At 38.3% G+C, this 12,174-nt stretch overlaps 1 protein-coding gene across 3 annotated transcripts in view; it reads right to left on the bottom strand.

Annotated features, from left to right (window-relative positions):
• Positions 1 to 12,174, bottom strand: part of LOC131432759 (inverted formin-2) — a 167,795-nt gene that overhangs the window by 45,503 nt on the left and 110,118 nt on the right. For all 3 annotated transcript variants that reach the window (XM_058599260.1, XM_058599262.1, XM_058599261.1), the window contains 2 exons: positions 4,143 to 4,397; positions 3,708 to 3,867 (listed from right to left, as the gene is read on the bottom strand). In XM_058599260.1, coding sequence (XP_058455243.1) covers positions 3,708 to 3,867; positions 4,143 to 4,358 — 376 coding nt within the window. In that variant the 5' untranslated portion in view covers positions 4,359 to 4,397. The remainder of the gene's footprint in view (positions 1 to 3,707; positions 3,868 to 4,142; positions 4,398 to 12,174) is intronic.

The following is a 12,174-nucleotide window of genomic DNA, read 5'->3' as shown; positions in this document are numbered from 1 at the left end:
AGCAGATGTGTGCTTTTGTGACTCAACCGTCCCAGCAGTCGCTATCATTGCTTTTTTTTTATTTAATTGAATGTCATGTCATGGAATTTTAGATACAATATCGAATGTTCTTGCACGTAAATTTGCGTGAACTGCTACGCTCCATTCATGTGCGTCTAATAAGATGTGAAATCACAGGATTTGTTCGAATTATGTACAAACAAATGGTTCTACCATGTTATTTTTTACGTTTGGTTTACCGTTCTTGTGTTTTCAATTAAAATGATGGCTATTAAAATTATCAACCCTAGCTTTTGTGTAAATTATTTCAAACAATAAAGCAAAAATCTTTGTACATTCCATTACTGATGACTCGGCAATTCTTGTTTTTTTTACTGTCGATTTGCCGAGCTCAAAGTAATACGTTTACTTACAATTTAGGCAAGAACTGTCAGTCACGACATTTGGGATTGTCGAGTACACGGCGGTGCAAATCTTGGTATTTTTAACGAAGAGATTCAGCAATCAAATTTAAGTGTGTGCTGCGACTTCTTCGTCTTTAAATGGAAATTCTGAAAGTGGTGATCAGAATTTGAAACTATCAACAGTTTCCTATATCAACGGGTAACGAGAAAAACACGATTACACTACTAGGAGGATTAAAACAGGGTTTTCACTATGTTACTTAAAAACGGCAGCCGACATTTTTGGAGTGATGAACATTTGAAAATTTCTCCGTTCATATTGTCCACTGTGAAAAAAAATTCTCCTCGCTTTACACGAAAGTAGATAACGAGACAAATGAAATATTTTGATGCGAACTTGGACTTTAATTTTTTTTAAACCATTATACATTTTGAATGTATCTATTCCGGTATGAAACACGTGTGTTGGCATTTGTTGGAGATCAGCTTTTACTCATGTTTTGTCAGTCAAAACATTTTCGTGTAGAGCTTCCGGAACGAGGTAATAATTTACTATAGTTTAATGCAATCAAACAAAAATTCACGTGATTCAAATCTTGACTTAACCTCCTGTACGGAACGTGGTGAAACGGCGACTTTTTGGCAACATCAAGTATTGGAACGTTGAGATTTTGGGTTAAATTATTCTTTACCTTTCCCTTCGTTTTCCTACATACTACCAGTGTTGGTACAATCATCATCAGAAAATTTCACTATCACTCGAAAAAACAAAACAGTTCAAGAGATTTTCTAAAAAAAAACCCAGTGACTGAAAAAATTCCGATATTTTCTTTCATGAAACAAGCATCCACAAAACTCTGAACGTCGAAGTGTACACGTGATTTTTTGTGTTAGCAAAACTTGATGACGTATTTTCACCCAAAGAAACATCGCTGAAGAGATATTCGAAAGGGAGAAGAGTCTCCGATGATACTTCGATCAGTGGCGTCTCGTGACAAAATTGACTAGTTGTGAACTGCTGGAGGAATGGAGATTCGCTTGTGTTTTTCAAAACAATGAGATAACGATTTACTTTTGGATGGGATTTTTTATTAAACAAATAAGTCTCAGAGCTGAGCTGAGTAACTTTTTTCTCTTCTTGAATCTGTGCAGTAACTCATGTGTACGGAAAAGACACTAACACAGCGACAACAGATACTTGAAATTTCATGTCTGATGTATGAGATGCGTGTAACGCAATTTTGTCGCGATCCAACCTGCTTTCATCAAATAAATAAAGATTCCAAAAAAATTATGGAATTTGGATGGGGTTGGGGACGCAGTTCATTGCTTCAATTCGACCGGTTGTGCAGTTCACGAGGTGCACATGAGGGCGAGACGCCACTGACTTCGATGCTCGATTTCACTACGCTTCAGTTCGACGCCGAAGTGATTCGTGCAAGATTTAATTATATTTTCATCAATACAAAAATTTCTACTGAATAAATTCGCAACTGAGCCGCAACTGAGAAATAATGACTGGCGCGTTTGAATTGGGCTAGGTGTAGTCTTCGCTCCTATTACTTCTGTGTACGTTGTTTAAGCTAAATTGCTAATATTTGTTAATAAGCTGCATAATTACTTTGTGATTGTTTTTATTATAATTACAACTGTGATCAATCACAGCACTTGCAGCTTTTATTAATGATGTAGTGTCGAAAAAATTTCAAATATTTCACCACTATTGTTCTACTTATCAACCACCCTACGCACACTGAATATTGTTAGATAGGTTCAGTTTTTGTTCATTGGCGAATGTATTCATCATGTCTTCTGCAAAGGGTTAAGATACAACGGCCATGAAAATTCATTTCTTAAAAATCTTCTGTTCGAGAATTATACCAGATACATTCAATGTGCGAACTTTTTTCTTAAATTTTTTACAGCTGATTTTTTTGCCATGCGAAATCAGTTTCAGTGAAAGTCGCGTTGTCAAACAATCAGTACTGAACTTTTCTACAGTGAGCTTTCTGATCGATGTTTTTTTTGTCTAAAAATCACTTGTGAAAATTTCGTTTCGCGATTTTCGAAATTTTGATTTTTTCTCAACACTGCATACTACACTCTTCTTGCCCCATCCTAGCTCCAGGCTTGTGATTCATTGTAGAGATGGCCGAGCAATTACAGAAATGCTTAGCAGATCATCAGACTCGACCTTCTCCGATTTGGATGAAACTTTGCACATGGCTTAAGTATGGCAAACCATAAGTTTTGAACCGATGAAGAGGACGATCCGACTCACGACTGATTTTTAAAACGGGCGTATGTATTTTTGCATTTCAAATCATTGTAACTCGGAAACCGTTAATTGTACAAAAAATGGCGTTCAGGAAGAAGTTGTAGGTAATCGATTGGGCTCTGAAAAAATGTTTGATTTTTTTCTCAATAATTACAAAATAATCCAAAAAGTTAAATAAAAAAAATCGGAGTTTTAATTTTTTTTGAAAATTTTTATTTTAAAGCTGTTGTTATAACCTACAGGTTGATGGCTATCCCATCCGTGCCATTTGAAAAATGAAGAAGTTACAGCTAAAATAAACTAATAACGGGTGAATGCAAATGATCAAGTTCTTCTCGTTTTAATTCGGAAACCGTTAATCGTACAAAAATGACGTCTAGGGAGAACTTGTAGGGAATCATTAGGCACTCTAGGTCGATTCTGATTTTGTCACTTTTTCGTCTACTCATTTCTGGAATTGCTCGGCCAGATTTCAAATATTTGAACCCAATCCGTACCACATTTTTATTTTTGAACGGATATGAGTCGGTTTAAAACTTTGCATATAGAGATGGTCGGGATTCGGGTTCTTGAATCCGAATCCCCATCCGAAAACGAACGCAATTGGTTCGAGTCAGGTTCGGATTTATGAAAAAAAAATCTCGGGTTAGATTTACATATTTTCAATTTTTGATCGGGTACAAGATCGGGTAAAGATTTTTTTTAATCGGTTACAGACCGGATTCCGGCTGAAGAATTTGCATACCCGACCATTTCTATTCCATAGTCAACTGGTCCTAGGAGCTTTTCAGTACTTTTGAGACGGTTGAAATACGGAGTCGTTGCTTTTCGCCCAAATCACGATGCGCTGCATTTCACCCAAAGTTTTAATAAGCTGAATTTTATCATTTGCGTGAAACTAGCGAGTTTATTGGGCCCACTTACTCAATCACACTTGCGTAGCAGTTTTTGTGGTGTAAGCATTCGGAATGACAAAATTCGAATTTATGTTGTTTTGGCTCCGCAACACGATATTCAATACTCACCTATAAATTCATTTCGCACTCGTATTCTATCCTGCAGTGTGGCTGCCGATATTATGACACAATTTATGAACGCTAGTAATGCAATCTGATATTCGACCAGAGTGGTTTTGTCCAACTCCACGACGACTATATTAAGTCGATAGCGTTCGCCTTTGATGTTCTGCGGGCGGTAATTTCCAGACGTTTTATTTCAGTTTTCAGTTTTCCGAAGCGAATTCGCGCAGGTTGATATCGGTTCGACCCCGTAGGACGAGTTGGCGTGGAAGGAAAGAAAGAGAACGAGAATTACGAAATAATGAAATTATTGACTTGATTAGACACAAATCAGCAGTCATTTACAAATAATAGGAAAGGTACTAGCCGAGCGTCAAGGTCGGCTGGCTGCTGGGAGGTAGCCGGCGGGAAATTTGATTAGTAGGAGCTTGTGAAACTTACCTTGTAGTGCTCCAGTGTTTCGATCGCTCGCTTGTATCCGCTCGAACTGTAGGCGCACAGCGCCGACAGTAGTTCGAACACTTGTTTCTTCACCGTCGCATTGCTCGTGTCCAGGGCGAGACCTAGCTTGTTCACGTAGTCGTTATTCTCGACGATATACTCCAGTCCGATGCGTGAGTCCATTTTTCCGGGCTTGCTGTTACTGTCGTTCGTCATGGTGCTGACGTCCTTTGCCCCGAATCGGTTTTCAGAAATCTGAAAGGAATGCGAAAACAAAAATATTAGAGCTAGGAAAGCAAACAGCATCACAGCTATAACAGACAGTTCGGCTCGGTTTCCATGATTGACCAGAAGCAACATATTCTAATGAATTATATCTTTTTAACGAGCCCAATGATGAGTATGCGCGGAAAGACACAATCGTACCAAACAGCGCTCTAATCGAACTGCGTGATGTACAACTGGGTAATATCACTGACGAACTGGTCAGGAGTCAATGGAACATAAATAAATCATTGGACACGTAGATACGGCGAGGAGCACCCGGGGCCAGCAAATAGTAGGTTCAACTCAGATTCATTCACACCCATCGAAGGGTGGGCATCGCTCCGCCGTCGTTTGCCAGCCAGCCAAGACTCACGACGTCGTTGGCACGCTTTGCGATCTTGGCCACTTGACATCATTTTCACTGACACTGCTGGCGTTTAGATAAAAATTCAGCTTGAAGCAGCTCGATGTGTGCGAAAGTGATGCAACGGAATGCAACGCATCTATGCGAAGTAGGATTTTTCCTAAGTTTTGCAAATCAGAGACACGACGTCTGCCAACAATGACCGTGCGTCTCCACTTGTGTATGTACTCTCGAGAGGCGAGTCTTAAATTGCTACACTACATCAAAAATTGTTTGTTTGTTTGTTTGTTTGTTTCTTTTCTGTTCTCAGAGCATTTTAACAATCTACGAGCCTTGGGCAAAATTGCTCTTTCTACTTCGCAGCATAGATTTTCTTCAGTTTCTCGCTCCGTTGCTAAGAATACTCGCTAGGAGGCGAGCTGTCTGCGCCAGTAACAATGTTTCAACTAAACTCCCTCAACCAATCAATGGTTCATTAATTAATCCAGCAAGTTTGGCATCTTCTGTGGAATGTGGAATGTCAAAATATTTGCACAAATGTGTCGTTCTGTTTCATACCAACAAACCGCCAAGTGCCGGAGGTGCTTGTAGCTGACACATGCGTCCCCCGGCGATGTTCAGGAAATATTTCCTTCGATAGCTATCGACGCTACACGATGATGGTAGTCCGGTTCAGCTGCGCATGTTTGTTTATTCGAGGAGATTAAGTTCAATCAAAGTGGCATTGCGCAAGGCTCGCAAATAAACCGACTGCAAATACGATCCGATTAATTGATCCAGTTTGTAATCCGCAAGGGTATAATGCCGCGCACTTACGTAAAACTTGTTAACAATATCGTTTCGCGGCTAATGGACCGTTTATCGGTTGCCACCGGACTTGATTAGATGGAAGAGTTATTATAGCAGAAATTAACTCTTGATCAATTTGTGTGCCGACCTAAACCGACCGGTGCCTCAGTCGGTACCAGAAAAAAAACAAAGCTTCATTTGACATAACTAAAACGCGCAAAAACATCAACACATTTAGATTCGCGCCCACCCAAGGTCAATGTTGCCATCGCTCATCGGCAACTGGAACTGGATAAATGTGACTCGCCGTCAAAGCTGAGACGGCGACCGCGAATCAACGGAGTGGAAGGGAGTCCGGAAAATCGTGTCACTTCCATTACGGTAAAGAACCGCGTCGTGATCGTTTCATTAATGTTCGACTAAATGTTTGAATGGGCACAATGACAGCCAATAACTGCGTGCAGTGAAAAAAAAATAGTAATAAATCGCGCATTGGAAGTTTTTATAAAACATCACCGGCAGCAGCAGCAGCAGAAACGGCAGCAACAACTAATAATAATAAATAAAAATGAATTGAGTAATTCAATCCCTTTTTGCGAGCGCCACCTGCGGAGAGAGGAAAAAAAAGATACAACGGACAGCACAGCTGCGATTCCAAGGAAACGGCAGCATCCAACGTGAACCCTCGCGTGGTTCTAGATTCTATACGGACTGATGGATATCTCTGTTTTTTTTCTGTGCCCTACACTGTCATGTTCTTATTTCGCATGCAATTATGGGTTGTCATAACCTCCTCTGCCCTGCACAGTGTTGTTCCATTTGGAGATGTTCGACATGTCGCTCGTCGGCGATCACACGCTCATAGGCTGTAATTGGTGATCAGTTCTGGTGCCATTGGGAAATTATGGTCCCGGCGAGTTTCGATATTATTGATTATGGAAAACTGATAGGCATACAAATTTCGCAGAACAGCTTGAATGTTTTCCTTTTTGATTTCCCTCAATTTGGAGTACGTAATGATGGTCGCAAAAGATACTGAATCAGTAAGAATTACACATTTGAGAAGTTGTTTCCTTTTTCTTACTACAATTAGCGTGGATTTAAAAACTATGGGTTACCTAATCTTCTTTGTTTAGGCAATTTAATACAAATGGCTACAGTGTTAATTTTATGTAAAAATATCAAGTTGTTCCTGAGATACAATTGTTCGAAGGAATCAGGGTCATTTCGACGAATGGGTCATTTCGCCGAATGTCATTTCGCCGAAAGCCATTTCGCCGAAAGGGCCATTTCGCCGATTCCTGCAATTGTCTTAATATTATAATTGGAATTGATTTAAAATAAACACAAATGAATGATAATACGTTAACGCCCGTTTTGTTGACCTACAATTGTACTTCTTGAATACAGATTGATTCCTGTACTCTTGAATAAAGATTGATTCATGAACCTAAGAACTGATTTCCCAAGGAATTGACTATTAGCCACTAAGCATCAATGCAGTTCGAAATTGACCTTTCGGCGAAATGACCTATTCGGCGAAACGACTTTCGGCGAAATGGCATTCGGCGAAACGATTTTCGGTGAAATGACCCGCTCCCGTTGGAAGTGTGCCATGTAAAGAGGTAATTGGTGTGCATTGTAGAGTCTCAGGAGTTGATTTTGGAACAAAAAATATTATATGTTTTTGCTTATTTTTGAGTTCTATATGAAACACCGTGACTGCTTGGAAAAAACGTGTTTAATCCACCTAGCAGTGAGATGATACCTTATTTTTCAATCCGCATGTGTTTTTGCATGGATATTCTTCGGTGTTTTAGTTCTCATGACATTATTTTAATTATCGTCGTTTTAAACGGCAAATTGAGGTTTTAATCACTCATTACCCTGTAATGTCGAAACAACAAATCGTATCGAATTTCAATCTTAACGTGTGACAATCGATTCAACATTCCATGAGATGTCGAAGTAAGTTCCACTTTAGAGTTTTTCGTCATTATTTATGGTACTTCCAGAGCCGGTATTCAGGAACTAGCATAACCCAAAATGATTCGTATGGCCATAAATTAATACGCCAAACAATTTACATCTTCTATATCGGTATGAATTTTAAAAACTCATCATACTGTAATTCCAGAATCGGATAAAATTCATCAATTTTGTATGGGACCATAAGTCCTTTAATTTGAATTTTTGTTTTTGAAGTTCGATTTGGCTTTTTTGAGAAAATGATTGAGCTTTGAGAAACGATTCGATACTGGAACCGGAATTCTGTAGCCGAAATCAGTTAAATTCACTTGAGGAGTGTGTAGATATGTATTTGAGAAATTGTAAAATTAAAATTTGGGGGTACATTCCGAATCAAAAAACGAATACCGCTTAAACTGAAATAAATTTATTTGGTAATCGACTATCCAAATCTGCAAACCCGATAAACCTGATTAATTCATGTGAAATAGACATTTTTATACTAATCACCCTGTATCCCCTAAACCGGCAGTCGCATCTGACTAAAAAGTAAGATGTTTTATACGATTTTAAGATCTCTTATTTGAATCATAGATGATTCTTTAATTTCATTTGATTCTTAGATCGGTTCAGCCATCTACGAGAAAAATGAATTGCATTATTTTAATTTCGTTTCACATATCATCCTGTGGTTCCGCAATCAGAAGTCGGATCCAAACGTAATTCAGGAACCTTGTTTGGGAGAATACGACTTTTCATCAAGGATGCCTTTAATCGTATCAAAGTTCGTTCGCTGGCAACTCTTCAACGATTGAATCAGTGCCATCAAAGAGAGTTGAAAATCATCGCAACAACAAAAACCCGGCATGGTTCATTTAACATAGAATCGACACCAGTGCGAGAGCGAATTTCTCTCGATGACATTTCTGAGAATCAAAGGTTAGCACGTTGCTGTGGGGATCTTCTCTGAAGCAACAAACGAACGCTTATTCTCGTTTCGCGATCCGATTCTATACAGGCAGTTGATAATTGCGATAGAATCATTTTACTATTGCCGCTTATTCTAACTATGTGCATATAATCTTTGTATAAGTTGTGGCTATGAAAATATATGTGAATGCTCCACACAAGGGTTTTGAAATATTGCAACCTAGTATGAGAAACATCAAGTTGAACCATCGATTCGATTTTCTGCGATAATTGTCAACTTGCGATCCTCTCTTGGGAAATTCCACACAGCAACGATCATTATCAGACTGTTTTTTTTTCAAGGGCCGTGAAATACTCAGAGTATAAAGTGGAGCGAAGAAATGTAGATAAATTCTCTCGCGGTTCATGCATTGAATGACTCGAGTTCTTATAGGATCTTCTACCGGATTGAAAATGTTGTATACAATATAGAGAGCAATATGGCAGCTTCTGTCAAATTTTCGGCAATCACCAACACTGGTCATACAGCGCTAAAAACTCCTACTGCTTGAATAGGAGGAAAAATTGGTTATACAAAAATGTCGATATCTCCGTTGAAAATGAACGGATTTTAACAATCTGTGGCTTGTTGGATAGCCATTACCGTGCGGAATCTAAGTCTGAAAACATATTCTGTTTTTAAGGTCAATTGTGACAGATACTGCAAAAAACTGAATAATTTGACATAAAACTTCGTATAACTCAAAAAGTAAACATCCGATCTCAAAACCATTCAATAGCGTTCTTTGTGACGGGGAGACCTTTCATTTGCGACTAGTTCGATCAAAATCGATCCTGCCATCTCTGAGATCTCGACCTCTTAGTTGACAACACACATACAGACACACACACATACACACACACACACACACACACACACACACACACACACACACACACGGACATTTGTTCAGTTCGTCGAGCTGAATCGATTGGTATATAACATTCGGCCCTCCGGGCCTCGGAAAATTTTTCTAAAGTTTGTGCGAATTCTATACCTATTTTTTCTATTTATAAAAAAAAGGTAAAAAGGGTGGTAATTTTTTTTTACAGTTTGCTCAATGGTTGTTCCATTAAAAACTTAATATACCTGAATCCGAGAAATTTATTTTGAAACTAAGCTAGTTTGAAAAACATTGATTGATTGGAAGTGTATTTGGCATCGACTTAAACCATGTGGTCTTTCGCCGCGGAAGAGATTGAAAATCATACTCCACTTAAAGCAACCATATCTCAGGAACAATTCGATGCTTTACAAAAAACCTGTTTTAATCCACCTAGTAATGTAATGATGCCTTTCTCATATTACTCATAACATCATACATATTACTGAGGAATTCGCTAAAACAGCTGTTCATTGAATAGAAATAGGAAAGTTTGTTTGGATCTAATCTAACAAACTTTACAAATCCTGTTCACCCTGTTTAGCTCTGGAACTGGAATTAGTATCCACAAGAAATTTAGGAATTATGTATGAATCGATGTATGAAAATCGATTTGGCCATCTTGAAGGTAAGCGAGTGAGATCCTTTTTGCAGTTTTCAATCACCATTTCCAATTCTTCCGAAACCGGAACTGGAACGGTATTATTGCACTACCGCCTGTGAAAATTGCATATTTTTATCAAATAAATTTGAATTCAATGACATTCGTTTATTCTTTCGGTCGCACTTACCATAGAATAGCTAAAATTTTTATCAACCGCAGCACCGTCTTTTAATAATATCACACACCAGTAGCAGACATCCGTAACCGTTTCTTCATAACGTGTACGAAATAGAACAAAGCACGCATAATTCGTTTTGTATGTTTCTTCTTCTTTCGGTATTGTACATATTTTCAATCTATATGGCGATTTGAAAACTTTAACACTCATCGCCCTGTAACTGCGCAAGCTGAAGTCGGATCCGGATGAAATTTTACAGTAGCTTTGAAGATAATATGAACTTCAATTCAAATCAAGATTTGTGAAAATCGGTTCAAGCATCGCAGCTTTTCTTCACAACTTTCAGCGCTTCCGGGACAGGAAAAGGGGGGACCAGTAGTGCCGAATTGAGTATTTATGCCCACAAACTAACAAGCTCTGCAAACTAGAAGAATTTATCAGACAGTTTTATGGGATTTGTATATGTTTTTGACCATCGTTCGTGAGTAAATAGTAATGAAATTGGTAATTCTCCACTTATCACGCTTTAGTTCCGGAACCGAAAGTCAAATCCGGATAAAACGTTCCAGAAGTTTTTAGGAAACTATAAGACCTTTTATTTGAATCTTAGTTTGTGAAAATCGGTTGAGCCGTTTTAGAGAAAATTAAGTGCACACTTTTCCTCTAATTTTCACATATTACCATGTAACTCCTGAATCGGAAGTTGGATCTACATGAAATTTAATTGCAGGCTATGGTACCATGAGAACTTTCATTTGAATCTTAGTTTGTGAAATTCGGTTCAGCCATCTCCGAGAAAAATGAGTGCATGTTTTTGTTGCATATTACACACAGAGACATTTGCTCAGTTCGTCGAGCTGAGTCGAATGGCATATGACAATCGGTTTTCACAGTGATTGCATAGCCTTTCTATATGAGAAAGTCAAAAATTTACACTGTAACAGTCTTCAATAAGGAATAATTTCATAAAAATTGAAGATTAGGCAACCCATCTTTTTTGCCTTTCTCTATAGAAAGACAATGGAATTGCTGGAAAAACCGACTTTCGAACGGAGCCTCGGAGACCCATAGTGTTGAATACCATTCGACTCAGCTGGATGAGATAGGAAAATGTCTGTGTGTGTATGTGCGTACACCTTTCAACGAAGAGTTTTTCCGGTAAATTGATCGGTCCGATGATGGCTGATCCGATATCAACAATCTTAGACTCGTTGGAAAGCTACTGTCGGGCCATTGATCAAATTCGAAGATCAAATGGCTATGACATCTGGTTTCGGAGATATGACAGTATAAGTGACGTAATCGACAAAACGCGTTGTTTTTTTATCGCTTAATTTTCCCAGAGACGGCTGAGCCAATTTTAACAAGCTTAGACTTGTTTGAAAAGTACTATTGAGCCATTGATTAAGCTCAAAGTTCAAATCGCTGTTACTGCTAGTTCTAGAGATATAATGGTAATCTACAAAACACGTTGTTTTTCACCGCTCAATTTTCTCAACGATGACTAAACCGATTTCAACGATCTTAATCTTATTTGAAAGCTTTAATTGGGCCATTGATTAAGTTTGAAGATCAAATGACTGTAACTGTCGGTTTCGTAGATATAATGGCATAAGTGACGTAATCGACTAACTGCACTTTTCTCATTGGCTCAAATTTGTCGCAGATAATCAACGCATTTCGATTAACCTAGGCTTATTTAAAAGCAGCAATGGGGCTTCTAATCAAGTTTGGAAAATTATGTCAAACATTTCCGGCTCCCGAGCCTTTATATGACCGAGAAAACTTTTTAAACACGTTAGAAAGCTGCTATTAGGTTATTTGATAAACTTATAGCACTACCGTTCTACACATAACTGTCCCATGTTGTATAGGATTTCCTACATATATAATGGTTTTTGTAATTATGAGACTATATAAATGGCAATTTATAGGCAATTTGAAGGGGAAAAAGCTTGCTTTTACCCCCAAATTTATGCTAGGTGCACATAACCATTTTAACTTAAGTT

This window comes from Malaya genurostris, chromosome 2 (assembly GCF_030247185.1).
Source record: "Malaya genurostris strain Urasoe2022 chromosome 2, Malgen_1.1, whole genome shotgun sequence".
Lineage (NCBI taxonomy): Eukaryota > Metazoa > Arthropoda > Insecta > Diptera > Culicidae > Malaya > Malaya genurostris.
This window is presented reverse-complemented; position numbering and strand designations above follow the sequence as displayed.